Below are 22,330 nucleotides of genomic sequence, written 5' to 3'. Positions count from 1 at the left end.
GCGCATCACTTTTGACCAGGGCCCATAGGGCTCTGGTAAAAGTAGTGAACTATATAGGTATTGGGTGTAATTTGGGATGTAGCCTTGATACCCCAGTGACGGACCTTGAGGACGAGGTAGGGGATGAAGGAGTTGGCCTCCTGTTCACTGAGGTGGTAGTTGTGCTTGCTGAGGCTGAGGAAAAGGAGCTTCAGGTACTCCAGGGCCTTCATCAGCACACTGGTGTTTGTGTCAAAGAAGCGCAGCGTGTACCACTTCAGGACCAGGTCTAGGCAGGCCACCGTTGCCTCGTGTTCTTCCTCCAGACACTGCCCAAGGGATGATGAGAGGAGAGAGAAAAGGTAGAGGGTTAACTTTATTCATTCATACATGTAGGATTGCTTCCAAAATGAAGGTAGGGTCACCATGATGTTTATACTGGTTATTTCCCACTATTCATCAAGTACTATGGAAATCATGTGCGGCTCAGTTGGTAAAGCATGGCACTTGTACCAGGGTGGTGAGTTAGATTCCACAGGGGACCAGTATGAAAGGTATGCTCTCACTACTGTAAGTCACTTTGGATAAAATTTCCTGCTAAATGGCATATTTTAGTATTAGAAGGGATAGCTATGCCTCCCAAGTGGAACAGTAGTCTAAGGCACTGCCATTAGAGATTCTGGGTTCGAGTCCAGGCTCTGTCGCAGCAGCCGCAACCGGGAGACCCATGGGGCGGTGCACAATTGGCCCAGCGTCGTCCGGGTTATGGGAGGATTTGGCCGGCAGGGATGTCCTTGTCCCATTGCGCACTGGCGATTCCTGTAGCAGGCCGGGCGCAGTGCACGCTGACACAGTTGCCAGGTGTACGGTATTTCCTACGACACATTGGTACGGCTGGTTTACGGGCATTGTGTCCAGAAACAGTGTGGCTTGGTTGGGTTTCATAGGACGCACTGCTCTCGACCGTCACCTCTCCCGAAATCGTACGGGGGTAGCAGCGATGAGACAAGACTAACTACCAATTGGATACGACGAAATAAAAAATAAAAAAATTGAAACGGGCTAGCTATGGGATTCTGCTTTTATTGCCAGAGATGTCCATCTCACCTCATACACATCGAGTATGGTTACAAGCACAAAATGTGATTGTGGATAGTTAGATTAAGAATCATTTGATTAAAAAGTTTACATGCTTTTCAAGAAGAAAGATTACCCTAATCATCGTACTTACATGGACACCCTGAAATCAGGCTACCTGATGGCACACTGATGAATGCAGAAAATAACCAAATCAAAATAAACGTTCTACCCCAATGTCTGATTCGGAGTTTGGACATAGAAGTAGTTTTCACAATCTTTAAGACACATACATTCAGTTGTTCCGAACTAACTTCACTTGTGCTAAAGAGGGAGGCTCACTCGTCTGTTGCCAGCATATGTGCAGATCAAACACACAGCTGGAATGCCGTTTAAGGTATATGTCCTAATAATACGATAGAGTGCTCAGAAAACAAGGTGTTTTAATCTGCATATTCTAATTTAGATAGACTTTACTCTGACAAGCAGAGTAAGGTGTCAATAGACAAGCAGAGTAAGGTGTCAACATGACTGTTGCATAATCTACCTAATACCATAAATGTAATATCACATTTTTACTGTGCATTAGGGTTGGGCAGTATCCAGATTTTCATACCATTTCTGTAAAATACCTGGGAATATGGTATTACCGGAAGTGGACACAAGGGGCGCTATTTAGAAGACAAACAGGGATCTTGATCCAGGAGGAGATTCAATGTCTAGTCTGGGTACCAGTCTTTTTTAGCGAACATCCCACTTCATGTGGGTTCACAGCTCCAATCCAGATGTGTTGGTCATTGCCCTAAACTCTCTCCTGACCCCTTACACTAAGTCAGAATTTGTCCTGCTTGGTGACCAAAACTGGGACATGCTTAAACCACCTGACCAAGTCATAAATCTCTCAGATTATTACCAATCTCACAAGGTATGACTCCAAACACCCAGAAAAGGCTACTCTCCTTGATGTTATCCCTACAAATAACCCTGATGCGTATCAGTCGTGTTTTCTATAATGAGCTGCGTGATCGCTGTTTTACAGCCTGTGTTCGTAATGGCTGCTCAGTGAAATTACCTGTCCTGATTGGTCAAAAGCTTGCTAAAAAAAATGTAATGACCAAGCCTTCCTTCATGACCTGGCCTCTAAATTGGTATAGAATCAGCTTGACCCCCTCTGTTGAAAAATCTTGGACCTTTCTTTGAAGTCTTCAGTGATATTTTTAACATGCCCCATTAAAGAAAATTTGAATTAAAAACGGGTTCAGCGCCTGGTTCGACCATGATCTTGCAGAGTAACTCCACCTCAAGAATTGCATTTGGCGAAAGTATGCATGTGCCGAGCCTCAAACTGACTGGCTTGTTCAGGCAAATGAGAAAAAAAAGTGCACTCAGGCTATCCGGAAGGCCAGAGTGAGTTACTTTAAGGACATGGAGAATACACTATCCTCCTCACAGCTGCCCATGTCCCTTATATGTTGTGGTTGTTACTGACAAGAAGCACATGGCTGAGCTCTTTAAATCACCCCTTCTTTAAGTCAGGATTCCCATTTGACTCAGCCATGCCCCCTTGCCCATCCAACATTTCCTCATCTCCCACACCTTCTAAACTTAATCTTGACCCCCCCAAAAAAAGTACCCCAAGACTTGATCCTAGGCACCACACTCTTCTCAATTGACATCAACATAGCTCAGGCAGTAGGAAGCTCTCATCCATTAAAATGCAGATGATACTCAGCTGTAACCAATAAGCATGATCTTAACATCTAGCCCCTTACCTAGCAAAACAAAAGCAAAGCTGGAGCGGCATATAATTTGACACCTTCGATGTCTTAGTTATACATTCGTCATACTTAAAAGCAGTGGCGTTACACTACATTTGTTTTTAAACGTTATATTGAAAATTATATTGCTGGCATTTCGAAATACACATGACCAAACATATGTGGACACCTGCTGGTTGAACATGCCATTCCAAAATCATAGGCATTAATATGGAGTTGGTCCCCGCTTTGCTGCTATAACAGCCTCCACTCTTCTGGGAAGGTCTTCCACTATATGTTGAAACATTGCTGCGTGGACTTGCTTCCATTCAGCCACAAGAGCATTAGTGAGGCCAGACACATCCAAAGGTGGTTCGCATCCCAAAGGTGATCGAACCACAAAAACAGCCCCAGACCATTATTCCACCACCAAACTTTACAGTTGCCACTATGCATTCGGACAGGTAGCGTTCTCCTGGCATCTGCCAAAACCAGATTCGTCCAGACTGCCAGATGGTGAATTGTGATTCACTCTAGAGAATGTGTTTCCACTGCTCCAGAGTACAATAGTGGCGAGCGATACACCACTCCAGCAGACGCTTGACATTGTGCATGGTGATTTTAGGCTTGTGTGCGGCTGCTTGGCCATGGAAACCCATTTCATGAAGCTCCCGAGGAACAGTTCTAGTGCTGACGTTTCTTCCAGAGGCAGTTTGGACAGGCAATTTTATGCACTTCATCACTCGGCGGTCCCGTTCTGTGAGCTTGTGTGGCCTACCACTTTGCAGAAGAAATTTGACAAACTGATATGTTGGAAAGGTCTTCATTATTGGCCATTCTACTGCCAATGTTTGGAGATTGTATGGCTGTGTGCTTAATTTTATACACCTGTCAGCAAAGTGTGGCTGAATAGCCAAATCCACTAATTGCACTCATTGATTGATTTATCATGATGCTGGAGTACGTCTGTGTGTGTTTTGGTGGTGGTGTGTGTATGTTGGGGTGAGCCAGACAGCCCATGTGCACATTGGTGTCCCACCTGTGCCCCTGCTACCAGCCACCTGACTAAGGGTGCAACTCATCACTCACAAATTCTACTATATCTGGGTCAGTATGTAGCTCACCTGTTATGGCGGTGAAAGCTCAGAGTTGGTACTAGAAGTCTATGTATGCATATGGTCTCACCTCTATCATGGAGTTGATGGCCTTGATGTGGTGCTGGAAGTCATGGTGGAAGAGTTCCTCCTGAAGCCACTTGGCCACACAGGGAGCCATCTGAACTTTAAGCTGCTCCACATACTCATCGCGAGGAGAACCAAAGTTCCACTTTAGCGTCTACAACACACATGGGGTAGATTTCACTCAGATGGCAAATGTGAACTACACTTCTGAATATTCAACACCAAGCACTTTTGCCCATAGATGTGCACACACTAGGACTGACCCAATTTAATTGACGGGCATTGGAAATATTTATTTCAGGCACACGACACCATTCTGAGTTGCGCCTGTCTCAGCCACCTGAATAATTGCAGAAGACAGGGATGGCACACCAAGACATGTGCTAATGAAATTGTATATGGTTATATTATGTAAGAACCAAGGTGCAAATCTAATAAGTATATTATTTTTGAAATGTGTTTTCAGAATTGTATAAGGCCATCACACTGTAGCTCTGGATCCTGTCACGGTATCTCCGCATTCAAATTGCCCTAGATGTTAGTTGACCACAGTTTATTCCTGCCCATAACAAAACCCTACCGCAGGGCACTCAGTTCACAATGGTGACATCAGCAAACCGCCCACCCACACAACGCCATACAAGTGGCCTGCGGTTGTTAGGCAGGTTGGACGCACTACCAAATTTTCTACAACGGAGGCGGCGGCGAAATGTAGAGAAATTGACATTCAATCCACTGGATATACCTGCAGTCAGCATGCCAATTGCACATTCCCTTAAAATATCTGTGGCATTATGTTGTGTGACAACTGCACATTTTAGAGTGGCTTTTTATTGCCCCCAGCACAAGGTGCACCTGTGAAATGATCGTGCTGTTTAACTTCTTGGATATAGGGGGCGCTGTTTTATTTTTTGGATGAAATACGATCCCGTTTTAAACAAGATATTGTGTCACGGAAAGATGCTCGACTATACATATAAATGACAGCTTTGGAAAGAAAACTCTGACATTTCCAAAACGGCAAAGATATTGCCTGTGAGTGCCACAGAACTGATGTTACAGAAAAAAAACAGATAAAAATCCAATCAGGAAGTGCCGCATTTTTTGAAACCGCCTCATGCCAATGACTCCTTATATGGTTGTGAAGGAGCTCGGAGTCAGCTTACGTTTTACCCAAGGTGTCTGCAGCATTGTGACGTATTTTTAGGCATATCATTGGAAGACTGACCATAAGAGACTACATCTACCAGGTGGTCGCTTGGTGTCCTCCGTCGCAATTATTGCTTAATCTCCAGCTGCAGTATTTTTCCATTTGCTTCCGATGAGAAGCCAACTGCCACCACTGATAGATTATCGAATAGATATGTGAAAAACACCTTGAGGATTGATTCTAAACAACGTTTGCCATGTTTGTCGATATTATGGAGCTAATTTGGAAAAATGTTTGGCGTTGTAAGTGACTGCATTTTCCGGTCTTTTTCTTAGCCAAACGTGATGAACAAAATGGAGCCATTTCGTCTACACAAATAATCTTTTTGGAAAAACTGAACATTTGCTATCTAACTGAGAGTCTCCTCATTGAAAACATCCAAAGTTCTTCAAAGGTAAATGATTTTATTTGAATGCTTTTCTTGTTTTGTGAAAATGTTGACTGCTGAATGCTAGGCTTAATGCTATGCTAGCTATCAATACTCTTACACAAATGCTTGTGTAGCTATGGTTGAAAAGCATATTTTGAAAATCTGAGATGACAGTGTTGTTAACAAAAGGCTAAGCTTGAACAGAACAAATTCTTGTATCTCACTTTGGCTCACTCGAGTCATTTGTGTCTTAGTTATTTCAAAACAAGCTCAGTACATATAGTTTATTATTAAAAACACAGGGTGTGTCTGATTTTTTTTTTTATATTGACCAAATCGATTGATTGAAAGAACAGGAGACTCTCGGTCGACCAACATCTTTGAGGTCGGGGACAGCCCTATGACATACACACCTTCAAGCTCTTCTCGTCTTTGACACGTAGATCCTTGCCGTTGGGTACCATGGAGAAGATGGGACCAGACTTGTCCTCCTCTTCTTTACCCTTACCCAAGGGCTTCTTCCCAGCAGCAGCCTGGAGAGAGGTGGGGGATATAGGGTCAAAGGAGCATCAAAGCAGAGCGATGGGGGCCTGGAAACTGACCCTTAAAGGAATTGGGGGGGGGGGGGGCATAAGAACAGATGACTAATAGTCAAGAACGCACCAAATAAGCACAGTTGTGAGTCTACCTCTAACACTGTGTGCCTAGAGAAAGAGAGATGATCGTGGTGGAGATTTGTGCACGATTCCGTTAATGGCAGTGTGTGTGCCATAAAAAGAAAACCATGTCCCCATTCGAAAAGAAACATGCATGTCATCAACAGTAGCAGTACCCTTTCAAGTGCATTTCCTTTCAGGCAGAGGCCTGAGGTACCTGCTGTTTACAGTTACTCCCCCAGGCTGAGCCTTTAGCTTGACACTAAGTTCCTTGTCCAGACTGGTGTTAATTCTCCCGTTGGAGCTCCTGCTGCTGTTTAGGGTTGAGTTCAACTCCTGAGACCTCCACTAGCCACACAAAACCAGGGTCATGTTCATTTAGCATGAAATGGAACATTACCGACAAAAAAAAAAACGGAGAGTACCTGGACTTGTAGTACAACAAACGCTAGATTTGCTACAGCATGCCCTAATAAAGAAAACCCTCCATTCTGGATGACCACAGTCTTAAGTGACTGATTCTTCAAAAATAAATTGTTGATTAATACTTCTATGATCAATATAAAACAAGCACACTGCCTAGGTGGCCATCATCCAAGGAAGAATTAAAGTTTAACTTTGGCATGTTCTAGCACCATGATCAAACTCAGACATGAGGTACAGTACATGAAAAACAAATATGGATAATGGTGACGCTCCTAAAATGGAGAACACGAGAACAGCTTTGACTCACTCACCTTTCCTTTGGCCGGTAGTGCACCTGGCTTGGCTTTCTTTGGGTCGGCCACTGCATATTCTTCAATGGGAGCCTGGGTTTTGCTCAAAGCTAAGGGGATGCGAGGGAGAGAAACATGGATTTAAAGAAGAGGCTGATAGGCATCTAACAATTTTTTTTGTGCTATGGGTCAGTAGAAGTGGAGTTGTTTTGCTTTTAGCGTTAGCTGTATTTGAGGTCTGGATTGAAGGAAAGAAAGCTAATCAATTTCTACTTATTGCGCAGGGATGGCCAACATCAAGGATCGAGGGCCACATTAGTTCTTCAAATTTAAACACTAAGGCAGGATAAAGAAATGTAACAGTCACGTAATTCACCACGAACTCATTCCGTCCTCCTCCTTCCCTGGATTATATAATTCCTTAGTGCTGTATGTGAACCCACCTGCAAGGGCTTTGGCTGGGTGGACGCTGGATACAGGCTTGGTGGGGGCAGCTTTAGCAGGACCAGCTGATTTAGCAGGCATCACATCCCTGGCCTTGTCCAGCATAACAACCACTTGGTCCTTAGAGGCAGGCTAGACAAGAAATGTATTAAATCAATTAACTTCAAGACAGTGTTAATTGCAAGCATATTGGGAGTGGATTTAATGATACAGGTAACTGCCAAAATAAAGGAAACGCCAACACTGTCTTCATAGGTTGTGCCACCACAAGCCACGAGAACAGCTTCAATGCGCCTTGGCTTAGATCTCCATGAGAAATTCCATAATTTGTTTTTTGTTGATGGTGGTGGAAAACGCTGTTTTAAGACTGAGCGATATGGCCTAAAAATCATTTAGATTTTAAATCAACTTATGTGATTCAGAATATACAGTATCATTCATAGGTTTCTTTATATATTTTTGACATTATAGAATAGTGAAGACAAAACTACTAACACATTGAATCATGTAGTAACCAAAGAAAAAAAAGTTTCCTAAATATATTTTATTTGAGATTCTTCAAAGTAGCCACCTTTTGCATTGAGTTCCCACATATGCTGAGCACTTGTTGGCTGCTTTTCCTTCACTCAACTCATCCCAAACCATCTCAATTGTGTTGAGGTCAGGTGATCGTAGAGGCCAGGTCATCTGATACAGCACTTCATCACGCCTTGGTAAAATAGCAACCTGGAGGTGTGTTGGGTCATTGTCCAAAACAAATGATAGTGACAGACGGGATGGCGAATCGCTACAGAATGGTGTGGAAGCCATGCTGGTTAAGTGTGTCTTGAATTCTAAATAAATCAAACAATGTCACCAGCAAAGCACTGACACCATCACACCGCCATGCTTCAGTGGGAACCACACGTGCGGAGATCATCCATTCACTTAACTAAGTCTCAAAGACACGGCAGTTGGAACCAAAAATCTCACATTTGGACTCAGACCAAAAGGACAGCTGTTCACCGGTCTAATGTCCATTGCTCGTGTTTCTTGGCCCAAGCAAGTCTCCTCTTCGTACTGGTGTCCTTTAGTAGAAATTTGTTTGGAGCAATTGGACCATGAAGGCCTGATTCACAGTCTCCTCTGAACAGTTGATGATGAGAGCTGTTTTACTTGAGCCCTGTGAAACACTTATTTGGGATGCAATTTGAGGCTGGTAACTAATGAACTTATCCACTGCAGCACAGGTAACTCTGGGTCTTCCTTTCCTGTGGCAGTCCTCATGAGAGGCAGTATCATTGCGCTTGGTTTTTGCAATTGCACTTGAAGAAACTTAAAAAGTACTTAATATTTTACAGATTAATTGACCTTCCTTTCACTTTGCTTATTTGAGCTGCTCTTGCCATAATATGGACTTGGTCTTGTACCAAATATGGCCATCTTCTGTATACCACCCCTACCTAACTGATTAGCATAAACGCACTAAGGAAAGAGATGCCACAAATTAACTTTAAGGCACACCTGTTAATTGAAATGCATTCCAGGTGACAATGTCATGAATCTGTTTGATAGAAGGTCAAGAGTGTGCAAAGCAGTTGTTAAGGGTGGCTACTTTGAAGAACCTCAAATACAAATTATACTTTTATTTGGTTACTACATGATTCCATGTGTCATTTCATAGTTGATGTCTTCACTATTATTCTACAATGTAGAAAATATAACGTGAGAAGGAGGAGACAAACGCTCATAAATTATCCTTGCGATACAAGCATTTGGAATATCACGTAAAAACATTAATTCAAAATATCAAAATTTGTCACGTGCCAAACACAACACGTGTAGAGCATAGTGAAATGCTTACTTATGAGCCCCTAACCAAAAATGCAGTGAAACATTTAAAAATATGAATAAGAAATAAACAAGTAACAAGTAATTAAAGAGCAGCAGTAAATTTAAAATAGCAAGACAGGGGGGTACCGGTAAAGAGTCCATGTGCGAGGGCACCGGTTAGTCGAGGTAATAAGTACAAGTAGCGTAAAAGAGGGGGGAGGCAACGCAAATAGTCTGGGTAGTCATTTGATTAGATGTACAGGAGTCTTTTGGCGTGCGCATAGAAGCTGTTTAGAAGCCGCTTGGACCTAGACGTGGCGCTCTGGTACCACTTGCCATGCGGTAGCAGAGAGACCAGTCTATAACTAGGGTGGCTGCAGCATTTGGCAATTTGTAGGGCCTTCCTCTGACACCACCTGGTACAGAGGTCCTGGATGGCAGGAAGCTTGGCCCCAGTGATGTACTGGGCCCCGTACGCACTACCCTCTGTAATGCACTGCATTCGGAGGACGAGCAGTGATGCAAACAGTCAGGATGCTTTTGATGGTTTTGCTGTACAACCTTTTGAGGATCCATGCCACATTCCTCCTGAGGGGGAATAGGTTGCCTTCTTCACGACTATCTGGGTGTGCATGGACCATGTTAGTTTGTTGGTAATGTGGACACCAAAGAACTTGAAGCTCTCAAACTGATCTTCTACAGCCTTGTTGAGGAGAATGGGGGTGTGCTCGGTTCTCTTTTTCCTGTAGTCCACAATCATCTCCTTTGTCTTGATCACACTGAGGGAGAGGTTGTCCTGGCACCACACGGCCAGGTCTGACCTCTTCCCAATAAGCTGTCTCCTCGTTGATCAGGCCTACCACTGTTGTGTCATCGGCAAACATGGTGGTGTTGGAGTCGTGACTGGCCATGCAGTCCCGGGTGAACAGGGAGTACAGAATGGGACTGAGCACGCACCTGAGGGGCCCGTGTTAAGGATGAGCATTGCGGATGGGTTACCTATCCTTAATTAACACCTGGGGGGGCGGCCCGTCAGGAAGTCCAGGATCCAGTAGCAGAGGGAGGTGTTTAGTCCCAGGGTACTTAGCTTAGTGATGAGCTTTGAGGGCACTATGACGTAGAACGCTGAACTGCAGTCAATGAATAACACTCACACAGGTGTTCCTTTTGTACAGCTGGGAAAGTGGAGTGAAATAGAGATTGCATTATCTGTGGATTTGTTTGGGCGGTATGCAAATTGGAGTGGGTCTAGGGTTTCTGGGATAAGTGCTGTGATCCATGAACAGCCTTTCAAAGAACTTCATGGCTAGACGTGAGTGCTACGTGTCACAAAGCATTATGCTGCCAAACATACACTCATAAAACTGACCGTCCTACCAATCCTCGACTCCGGCGATGTCATTTACAAAATAGCCTCCAACACGCTACTCAACAAATTGGATGCAGTCTATCACAGTGCCATCCATTAAGTCAACAAAGCCCCCAAAATTAACCACTACTGTGACCTGTATGCTCTCATTGGCTGGCCCTCGCTTCATACTCGTATCCAAACCCACTGGCTCCAGGTCATCTACAAGTATATGCTAGGTAAAGCCCCGCCTCAGCTCACTGGTCACCATAGCTCACTGGTCACCACACAATAGCAGCACCCACAAGTAGCATGCGCTCCAGCAGGTATATTCACTGGTCACCTCCAAAGCCAATTCCGCCTTTCCTTCCACTTTTCTGCTGCCAATGACTAGAACGAACTGCAATTTATTTTTTATATATATATATATTTTTTTTATCACTGAAGCTGGAGACATCCCTTACTAGCTTTAAGCACCAGCTCACAGATCACTGCACATTGCCCATCCAACTACCTCATCCCCATACTATATTAATTTATCTTGCTCCTTTGCACTCCAGTATCTCTACTTGCACATTCATCTTCTGCACATCTATCACGCCAGTGTTTAATTGGTAAATTGAAATTACTTCACCACAATGGCCCATTTACTGCCTTACCTCCCTTATCTTACCTCATTTGCACACACTGTATATATACTTTTTCTACCATATTATTGACTGTTTATTCCATGTGTAACAATGTGTTGCGTGTGTCGAACTGCTTTTCTTTATCTGGGCCAGGTCGCAGTTGTAAATGAGAACTTGTTCTCAACTCGCTTACCTGGTTAAATAAAGGTGAGAAAAAAATATATATATATAAAAAATAAATTTAGGCATGTTACCTTCGTGTTCTTGGGCACAGGAACTATGTTGGCATTACAGACTCGGATAGGGAGAGGTTAAAAATGTCAGTGAAGATACTTGCCATTTGGTCAGCCCATGCGCACAGTACACGTTCTGGTAATCCGTCTGGCCCTGCAGCCTTGTGAATATTGACCTGTTCGAAGGTCTTAAGTCGGCTGTGGAGAGCGTGATCACAGTCGTCCTGGAACAGCTGGTGCCCTCATGCACATTTCAGTGTTATTTCCCTCGAAGCGAGCATAGAATTACTTTAGCTCGTCTGGTAGGCTTGTGTCACTAGGCAGCTCTCGGCTGTGCTTCCCTTTGTAGTCTGTAATGGTTTGCAAGCCCTGCCACATCCGACGAGCGTCAGAGCCGGTGTAGTACGATTCCATCTTACACGGAACGCAAACCATCTGCGCTCGTGCGCCATTGTGAGCTATCGTGCATAAAATTATTTTGTCCCCCTACACCAAACACGATCACAAAACGCAGGTTAAAATATCAAAACAAACTCTGAACCAATGATATTAATTTGGGGACAGGTCGAAAAGAATGTAACACGTATGGCAATTTAGCTAGTTAGCTTGCACATGCTAGATAAATTTGTCCTATTTAGCCAGCTTGCTGTTGCTAGGTAATTTTTCCTGGGATATAAACAATGACTTGTTATTTTAACCTGAAATGCACAAGGTCCTCTAATCCGACAATTAATCCACACATAAATCGGACATCCGAATTGTTTCTCGTCATCTCTCATCCTTCCAGGCTTTTTCATCTTTGAACTTATATGGTGATCGGCATCTAAACTTTAATAGTAATACGACGACGACCGGCAAAACAGTCTCAGTCATCCACGTGGGTATAACCAAAGAAGAGATGGCACGTGGGTACCTGCTTCTATAAACCAATGAGGAGATGGGAGAGGCAGGACTTTCAGTGCGATCTGCATCAGAAATAGAAATTTCTATTTTAGCCCTTGGCATTGCAGACGCTCGTTGGCACGCACGAGCAGTGTGGATGCAATAATTGAATAACATGGATTTCTAAATTTATTTTGAAATGCTTGCGCACGCGACGTGTCCGGTATGGTCAGCATGTAAGTCCTGTATTGACGCGTTACCGGTTTGATGGGTCGTAGGACATAGCGGGATTTCTTATAAGCGTCGGGGTTAGAGTCCCGCTCCTTGAAAGCGGCAGCTCTACCCTTTAGCTCAGTGCAGATTTTGCCTGTAATCCATGGCTTCTGGTTGGGGTATGTACATACGGGGTCACTGTGGGGATGACGTCATCGATGCACTTATTGATGAAGCCAATGACTGATGTGGTGTACTCCTCAACGGCATAGGAAGAATCCCGGAACATATTCCAGTCTGTGCTAGCGAAACAGTTCTATAGCTTAGCATCTGCTTCACCTGACCACTTTTTTTTATTGATCGAGTCACCGGTGCTTCCTGCTTTAATTTTTGCTTGTAAGCAAGAATCGGAAGCATAAAATTGTCAGATTAACCCAATGGAGGGCAAGGGAGAGCGTTGTATGCTTCTCTGTGTGTGGAGTAAAGGTGGTCTAGACTTCTTTTGCCCTCTGGTTGCACATTTAACATGCTGATAGGAATTAGTTAAACCAGATTTGAGTTCCTGCATTTAAGTCGCCGGCCACTAGGAGCACCGGCTCTGGGTGAGTGTTACTGTTTGCTTATGGTGGAATACAGCTCATTGAGTGCGGTCTTAGTGCCTGCTTCAGTCTATGTTGGTATAATAGACAGTGGGCAACCGATTAGGATTTTTCAACACCGATACCGATTAAATCGGCCGATTTTTATTTATTTGTAATAATGACAATTAGAACAATACTGAATGAACACTAATTTTAACTTAATATAATACATCAATAAAATCAATTTAGCCTCAAATTAATAATGAAATAAATTTGGTTTAAATAATGCAGAAACAAGTGTTGGAGAAGAAAGTAAAAGTGCAATATGTGCTATGTAAAGAAAGCTAACGTTTAAGTTCCTTGCTCAGAACATGAGAACATACGAAAGCTGGTGGTTCCTTTTAAACATGAGTCTTCAATATTCCCAGGTAAGAAGTTTTAAGTTGTAGTTATAGGAATTAAGACTATTTCTTTCTATACCATTTCTATTTCATATACCTTTGACTATTGGATGGTCTTATAGACACTTTAGTATTGCCAGTGTAACAGTAAAGCTTCCGTCCCTCTCCTCGCTCCTCCTTGGAACTCGAACCAGCAACACAACGACAACAGCAGCGTTACCCATGCAGAGCAAGGGGAACAACTACTAGAAGGCTCAGAGAGTGATGTTTGAAATGCTATTCGCGCCAGCTAACGAGCCAGCCATCACACTTCGGTAACACCAGCCTCATCTCGGGAGTTGATAGGCTCTAAGTCAGAAACAGCACAATGCTTGACGCACAACGAAGAGCTGCTGGCAAAACGCCCGAAAGTGCTGTTTGAATGAATGTTTACGCGCCTGCTTCTGCCCATCACCGCTCAGTCAGATACTTAGATACTTGTATGCTCAGTCAGATTATATGCAACACAGGACACGCTAGATAATATCTAGTGATATCAACCTAGTGTAGTTAACTAGTGATTATGATTGATTGTCTTTTTTACAAGATAAGTTTAATGCTAGCTAGCAACTTACCTTGGCTAAGTGCATTTGCGTAACAGGCAGTGTCCTTGTGGAGTGCAACGAGAGAGAGGCAGGTCGTTATTGCGTTGAACTTGTTAACTCTAAGGTTGCAAGATTGGATCCACCAAGCTGAGAAGGTGAAAATATGTCTTTCTGCCCCTGAACAAGGCAGTTAACCTACCATTCCTAGGCCGTCATTGAAAATAAAAATGTGTTAACTGACTTGCCTAGTTAAATAAATCAAAAACCGCAAAAATCGGTGCCCAAAAATACAGATTTCCGATTGTTATGTAAACTTGAAATTGGCCATAATTAAAATTGGTCGACCTCTAGTAGACAGCAATGAAAAGTACAGATGAAAACTAGGTAGATCATGTGGTTTACAGCTGATGATACTACCCCAGCTGAGCAATAACGAGAGACTTTTAGATATTGTGCACCAGCTGTTATATAGAAAAATAACTACTCCGCTGCCCTTAGTCTTACCAGATGCCGCTGTTCTATCATGCCGGCGCATCATATAACCATCCAGCTGCATGTTGATAGTGTCGTCGTTCAACCATGACTCAGTGAAGCATAGATATTACAGTTTTAAATGACCAGTTGGTAGTTTAATCTTCCATGGGGGTCATCAAATTTATTTTCCAAAGATACCGCTAGCAAACGTGCAATGGAAGGCAGTAGGGATTTATTTGATCCCCTGCGGCCCCTTGTTCTCCACCTTCTCTTCGCACAAATGACAGGGATCTGGGCCTGTTCCCGGGAAAGAACTATGTCATTCACATCGGGCTCGTTAAAGGAAAAAGAGGATTCTGCCAGATCGTGCTGAGTGATCGCACTTCTGATGTCGAGATGTTATTTTCGGTCGGAAGCAGCAACATTATGTACAAAATAAGTTTGATAAAGTTAAATGCAAAAAAACAAAGAAAAAAAACTATTGGATAGGAACACTTAAAACGTCAGCCTATTTCTCCAGCGCCGTCTTAATGGTGTGCATATTGCCCAGCCCTACGCAGTTTCAGGTGCCGCTGCAGAATGTACAATTGTGTTAAGATCTGGTGAGACTGCCATGGCATATTGTATACATCATTTGTGTGCTCATCAAACCAGTCAGTGAGCACTCGTGCCATGTAGATGGGGGCATTTTCATCCTGGAAGAGAACCCTCCCAATAGGATAGAAAATGATTCACCATAGGTTGAGTTGAAGGTGATCACTCACAATACCTGCCAATAAATACATTTACACTGCCTTCTAAGGGGTTGAGTGGACCTAAACCATGACAGGAAATGACATCCCATACTTTGTATCCCTGTACTGACAATCTCCTTAACCAGGAAGTGATAACGCAGATCACACCAATGGAGAGAAGAACTGAATGTACTTAATATATGTCGGAGCCCAAAGAATTTGTCCAAAATCCATGGTCAGTATTGCACATCCACGTAGAGTGCTATCAGAAAGCAATATGTTTCCCATACATTACAGCCTTATTCTAAAATTGCTTAAATGATTTCCCCCCTCTCAATCTCCACACAATAACCCATAATGACAAAGCAAAAACAGGTTATTTTACTGATACCCGAAATATCACATTGTTTGAAGCACCTTCGGCAGCGATGACAGCCTCGAGTCTTCTTGGGTATGACACAGGTGAGGAAAAACTTGTAGCATTTGGTGAGTTTCTCCCATTCTTCTCTACAGAGCCTCTCAAGCTGTGTCAGGTTGGACGTGTAGCGTCACTGCACAGCTATTTTCAGGTCTCTCCAGAGTTGTTCGAGCAGGTACAAGTCCGAGTTGGTCTGAGTCTTTAGGTGACTTTTGGAAAACGCCAAGCGGGCTCTCATGTGCCTTTTACTGAGGAGTGGCTGCCGTCTGGCCACTATCATAAAGGCCTGGTTGGTGGAGTGCTGCAGAGACGTTTGTCATTCTGGAATGTTTCCTATCTCCACAGAGGAACTCTGGAGCTGTCAGTGACCATCGGGTTCTTGGTCACCTCCCTGACAAGGCCCTTCTCCCCCTGATTGCTCAGTTTGGTCAGGCAGCCAGCTCTATGAAGAGTCTTGGTTGTTCCAAATGTCTTCCATTTAAGAATGGAGGCCACTGTATTCTTGAGGACATTCAATGTTGCAGACATTTTTGCTACCCTCCCCCAGATCTGTGCCATGACAATATCCAGTCTCGAAGCTCTACAGACAATTCCTTCAACCTAATGGCTTGGTTTTTGCTCTGACATGCACTGTCAACTGTGGGACACTATATAGAAAGGTGTGCCTTTCCAAATCATGTCCAATCAATTGAATTCACCACAGGTGGACTCCAATCAAGATGTAAAAACATTGATGATCAATGGAAACAGGATGCACCTGATCTCCATTTCGATAAGGTATTTATTTTATTAGCAATAATATCTAAAAACTTGTTTTCGCTTTCTCATTATGGGGTAGTGTGTGTAAAAAGCAATTTATTCAATTTAAAGTAAGTGAAGGGGTCTGAATACTTTCCAAATGCACTGTACATACAGTAGAATAAAAACAAGACGTGCACAGTTGCTCTCCTTAGTCCCCTACCTTCAGTTTGCCTGTGGCCTTGTTCATCTTGTCGAAGCCCAGGTGCATCATGAAGACAGGCAGGACATCCTGGGCTCGCTTCCTTACGTCAACGTTGCGGTCCTCCAGGCAGCCGAACAGAGGGGGCACACACAGCATGAGATCGGAGGGCACTGAGCGCATGGTGGGCAGATGCACTGCCAGCCAGCCAAGCACCTGAGGAAGGAAGGAGCGGGAGATTGAATCAGGTGTCACTCAAGCTTTAAAATTAAAGAGTTAGTCCAATTTTTTTAACAGACTGTTTTAGAGGGCGCCTCTGACCATTCCCTTTGAAATGACCTAAGAAATACAGGGCAACAAATGTAACAGCTCTTATGATGTGATGATGTGTACTAAAATCTTCAAATCACAAACCCTATCCATAACACCCACCCCCTTCCCCCACACTCACCTCCTGTCTGAGGAAAGGATTCTCCCTCTTCAGCTCTTCAGACAGCTCAGCTCCTTCCAGCCACTCCTTCATACCAGTCTGCTCCACCCAGGAGTTCAGGGTGGCCATGGCCGCAGCACGAACTGTGTTCTGGGGAAAGACAATGAGAAGTGTGGGTTTGACCACACTTGTGTGCGCGTTTCAGTCTGTGATAGAGAGAAGGGGTGTTTGTGACATGTGTGTACCTTAATATCCCCCAGCACAGTGATGACTGGTATGCCCAGGGTCTTGACATGCTGTTTGAGGGCAGGGCCCATGGCAGTGGCCATCTGCTGCATGATCGACAGGGTCTGCTGGACCTGAAACAGAAAGACGCACACGTGCAGAATCATTTAACTGGTCACATGATGATCCTGGTCAAGGCAATAATGACAAAGCACTGATTATGTATTTTAAATTCATGTCAATTCTGGAGACATGGAGAAGATACTCAGCAGTAGTCCCCCCCCCACACACACACTTCTGACATGCAATTTATACTGTGAGATCAATGATCATCCACAGCACTAACCAATGTAAAGTCACAGCACATTGTGCAACAAGATTCTCCTGGAGAATCAGATAGAAGGGAAACTACATATGGTCCGACTGCTCAAAACTAATTCACATGTAGGCCTAAGCGACGGTACGGTTGTGGTCCCGCATCTCTGCAATGTAAACCCATTTAAACACTCCCATCTAGAGAAACACTCAGGATGTAACACTCACCAGGATCTTGTTGGAGTCACTGAGGCGTCCCTTCAGTGTGATGGGCAGGTCTCCCAAGCTGGGCTTGATGAACTTGGCCTCAGAGAGAACTGCAGCCACCTCATTCAAACCCTCCTTACGGATAGTCCAGTTCTTATCGCCCACCTTGGACACCATGTCCTCTGTGATCTTATCACTACAGAGAAAGAGAACATATCAGAAGAGCCATTTCTTTGACCGTGATGAAATGCACCGAGTTCTTTCAGTTCTCATCTAAGAACTATTTGTGAAAGCAATAAGGTATAAATGCCACCACATTACTTTAAACTTAAAACAATGGCTGCCTGAAGGACAATACCTCTGACAGTCTTGGAACCATTCTACCCGGGGCTTTTTAATTTAAAAAAAATAATGTTTGCTTAACAGAAAAAAACTCAGGAGCACCACCTAATTTTAGATGGGGCGTCTGGTGTGATGCTAACCCATACAGTTAAATAAATGATGCTACTCACGCACTCACATAAGCAGCTATTGCAAAGAGAGAAATTCTTTAGTAGTGTTTTTCCCAACCCTCTTATCAGGGACCACAAGATGTTACACATTTTTGTTGCAGCCTTACTGGCACACCTGATTCAATTAGTCCACGAATGATCAACCCCTTGGCTAATTGAAATTGGGTGCGCAAGTTTAGGGCTAAAACAAAAAAGGTCTGGTGGTCTGAGGTTAAGGTCGGATGTACTGCTCTTGTACATCGATGTGCTAACCTGATGTCAGTGCGAGGCAGGAGGTCCATGATGTCACCTGCAACCCCGTCTTCCTTGGCCTCTTCTCCCTCCTGCTGCCCCGCTGTCCTTTTGATGGCGCCTCTAGTGGGGGCAGGAGGAGTCTGGCCCTGCATCTGACACAGCAGAACCAAGATGAATCAATCACAGAGCCAATATGGAAACAGTGTAAAATAAACAAGTAGGCATTCTTGCACTGATAATATTTAGTGTGAAAATATTTTAGGCATTTCAGAGGCTATAATTCAATTTCACAATAACAAAAGTATGTGATAGAAAGGCACATTATCTGGTAGATACATTCAAGGATAGATAAAACATACCAGGTACTCCAAGTGTCAAGTAAGCTAGAGATATTTATGAAGATGTGTCAACTAAAATACTACCTTCTCAAACTCTGCGTCGATTTGAGCGAGCAGTGCTGCCTTCTCGTCCTCAAAGAACATACGCAGTGAGGCGCCCATGTACAGGTACATCACCCCCAGCAGAGAGATGGCTGCTGCTCGTATAGCCTGCGACAAGTTAAAAGGCAGTCATTTGTTTCACCGTTTTTAAATACCTTAATTTTGAACCAATCCATCTACCAGAGCTCTATAAGATCAAGGAATAAGGACCCAAAAATGTAAATCTAAGGAAATGTTAAAGTAAAAATGTTTTGAACCAAAATCCATACAAATTGACTGACTGCTTCCAAATAGCAGCAGACAAATAAAGCAAGACAGACTCAAACAGAAATCAGCAGTAACACTCACAGGATTGGAGGCACCCAAAGCAGTCTTGACATGGTTGATAAAAGCTTTCACATTGATTCTGTAAAAGGAGGACATGCTTGATTGATTCAATACCATGAATGAGACACGAAAGCTCTGACAACACTCCAATGGAATATAAGACCTGGGTGATAACTTACCCTGTGAAGCCAAATTCCTTCATGGCATTGGCCAGCCAGTTCAGTGTCTCAACTTGGTTTTTCGGGTTCTTCTGGGCAAAGGCCAATGACACAACCTGGAGTAGAGGTTGAGCGATTAATCGTCAGGACCGATTTCAAGTTCATAAGACTTTTTGGACGCTGATTACATTGCAAGCCACGAGGAAACTGCGTGGCAGGCTGACCACCTATTACACAAGTGCAGCTTGTGGCTGCAAGGAGCCATGGTAAGTTGCTAGCTAGCATTAAACTTAACTTAAAAACAATCACCACAGTCACTAGTTAACTAAACATGGTTGATATTACTAGGTTACCTAGCTTGTCCTGCGTTGCATATAATCAATGCGGTGCCTGCTAATTTATAATTGAATCACAGCCTACTTCAACGTCACCAAACAGGTGAGGATTTAACAAAAGCACAATCGTACCTAACCATAAAACAATGCCTTTCTTAAAAGCAATACACCGAAGTGTATAGATTTTTTTACCTGCATATTTAGTTAAGGAATGCATGTTAGCAGACAATATTAACTTGGGAAATTGTGTCACTTCTCTTGCATTCTGTGCAAGAAGAGTCCGGGTATATGCAGCAGTTTGGGCCGCCTGGCTCGTTCCGAACTGTGTGAAGACTATTTCATCCTAACAAAGATCGTAATTACCCAGAATTTCACATAATTATGACATAACATTGAAGGTTGTGAAATGTAACAGCAATATTTACACTTAGGGATGCCACCCGTTTGATAAAATACGCAAAGGTTCCATATTTCACTGAAAGAATAAAGGTTTTGTTTTCGAAATTTGACCATATTTCGGATTTGACCATATTAAAAGGCTTGTAATTTCTGTGTGTTTATTATAATTAAGTCTGATTTGATGGAGCAGTCTGAGCGGTGGTAAGCAGCAGCAGGCTCGAAAGCATTCATTCAAACAGCACCTTGCTGCGTTTTCCAGCAGCTCTAAGCAATGCTTGATGCAAAGCTCTGTTTATGAGTTCAAGCCCATCAACTCCCAAGATTAGGCTGGCAATACTAAAGTGCCTATAATAACACCAAAGTCAAAAGTATATGAAATACAAATGTATTAAGAAAATAGTCCTATAAAACTACAACCTAAAACTTCTTAACGAGGAATACTGAACCACCAGCTTTCATATGTTCTCATGTTCTGAGCAAGGAACTTAAACGTTGGCTTTTTTTACATGGCACATATTGCCCTTTTTCTTCTCAAACACTTTTTGCATTATTTAAACAAAATTGAACAGGTTTCATTATTTAGAGACCAGAAAGATTTCATTTATGTATTACGTTAAAATAAGTGTTCATTGTTCAAATCAGCATTGTTGTAATTGTCATTACATATAAAAAAAAAAAAAAACATTTAATTTTTTTATTGTCCGATTGCTCGGTTTCGCCTTTTTTTGGTCCTCCAATAATCTGTGTCGGTGTTTAAAAAATCATAAACGGTCGACCTATAACCTGGAGTGGTCAGAGGGGTTAGTGGATTTGTCTGCAGTTTGGTTCAAAATAAATCAATGGTGTCAGTTAATATCAGTGAGAGAAAAAACAATCGACAAACTGCATCAGTGGGTAACAGGTTGTTCACCCGAATCCTTCCCTCCTTTCTTGAAATAATCACTGACCAAAACAAAAGCATATTGAAGCAAGCCATTGGTTCCAGTTAAACTACTTGGCATTCACAGATATGGATAATACATTCATTTTCCTTTGTCGTCAAAATGTTTTTTTTTGTTGTGTTCCCTAATGAACATGACCCTGGCCATGTTCAGTATATCCAGTCTATTACCTGTTCAGCAATCCAGGAGAGAGAGCAGGCCTCTCCTATGGCCGTTAGGGCATCCTTGGCCTTCCCTCCACACTTGACGTCTCCCACCTTCTCCACCAGGGCATCCAGCACCACAGAGGCAGACGTCTTAGAGAACCTGCCCCTCTGGGCCACCACTGCCACCACCTGGAGCTTTAGCTGCAACACCTGGAAGCATGTCACAAGACTGAATATTTTGTAGCCTGTTTTAGCGCACATAAACAAACTAATTTTAAATCAAGTATGGAGGTGAAATCGTCCTGTTGCCATGTTTGGACAGTTGATATTGTGAATCTACTATAAAATAGATAGTTTTGATCACCTGCAGTGGGTCTTATCACTAGCCAATTACTATACCATTAAATATCATCTTGCATTGGCAAGAGGCACAGTAAACGATGATAGAGATCCAAAACCTTCAGGAAAAAATCTACTGTCTATGGACAACCCCCAGTTGAGTGTGGTAGGTTTTTTTTGGTACCTGGAAGTTAGTCTCCTTCCAGCCAGGTTTCTTGGCCAGCATGCGGACCAGAGCCTGACATGGCATCGCACCGATGTCCATCTGCTCCGCAACCTGGAGGGGAGAAGTCAGAAAAGAGGGGTTAGCATTCACTTATAAAGGATGTCTTTGAATGTGTAACGCCTGTTGTGGCTCTCAATTAAGCATTAAGACCAGCAGGGTTGTGGTATATGGCCAATATACTCTACACCACGGCTAAGGGCTGTTCTTGTACCAACTCAGTGGCCTTCTAGGTAGTGTCCGCCCTGATATTAGAAGGTTAGGAGTTCAATCCAGAGTCATAGCAAATACTGTAAAAAAAGGGGGACCCAATTATGGTTTAAATAGCGGGAACTGGGTTACTGAGATTTCCCAGCCAAACCTACTCATTTCCCAGGATAAATAGGGAATTACGAGCATCAAGACATGAAATGGAACTTAAAATGTTATGCTGGCTTCTATAGCCTTCTCTCTATTTGCA

The 22,330-nt window shown here is 43.2% G+C and overlaps 1 protein-coding gene and 1 non-coding gene across 2 annotated transcripts in view; both read right to left on the bottom strand.

The window, feature by feature from the left end:
- The window catches only part of LOC135546395 (cytoskeleton-associated protein 5-like), a 96,038-nt gene that overhangs the window by 43,520 nt on the left and 30,188 nt on the right, over nt 1-22,330 (bottom strand). Inside the window, exons 15-29 of the mRNA XM_064974781.1 lie at nt 21,832-21,924; nt 21,333-21,518; nt 19,509-19,603; nt 19,351-19,408; nt 18,985-19,110; nt 18,581-18,714; nt 17,838-18,012; nt 17,315-17,428; nt 17,091-17,219; nt 16,661-16,855; nt 7,390-7,522; nt 6,968-7,056; nt 5,988-6,107; nt 3,999-4,148; nt 105-308 (exon numbers count right to left, since the gene is read on the bottom strand). Coding sequence (XP_064830853.1) covers nt 105-308; nt 3,999-4,148; nt 5,988-6,107; nt 6,968-7,056; nt 7,390-7,522; nt 16,661-16,855; nt 17,091-17,219; nt 17,315-17,428; nt 17,838-18,012; nt 18,581-18,714; nt 18,985-19,110; nt 19,351-19,408; nt 19,509-19,603; nt 21,333-21,518; nt 21,832-21,924 — 2,001 coding nt within the window. The remainder of the gene's footprint in view (nt 1-104; nt 309-3,998; nt 4,149-5,987; nt 6,108-6,967; nt 7,057-7,389; nt 7,523-16,660; nt 16,856-17,090; nt 17,220-17,314; nt 17,429-17,837; nt 18,013-18,580; nt 18,715-18,984; nt 19,111-19,350; nt 19,409-19,508; nt 19,604-21,332; nt 21,519-21,831; nt 21,925-22,330) is intronic.
- Nucleotides 3,815-3,905, bottom strand: LOC135551756 (small nucleolar RNA SNORD67). Its single transcript, XR_010457368.1, has one exon. It is a non-coding gene; the product is annotated as a small nucleolar RNA SNORD67 (small nucleolar RNA).

Source organism: Oncorhynchus masou, chromosome 1 (genome assembly GCF_036934945.1).
Source record: "Oncorhynchus masou masou isolate Uvic2021 chromosome 1, UVic_Omas_1.1, whole genome shotgun sequence".
NCBI classification, from domain to species: Eukaryota; Metazoa; Chordata; class Actinopteri; order Salmoniformes; family Salmonidae; genus Oncorhynchus; species Oncorhynchus masou.
The sequence above is the reverse complement of the archived record's forward strand: the minus strand, read 5'-3'. Positions and strand labels throughout refer to the sequence as shown.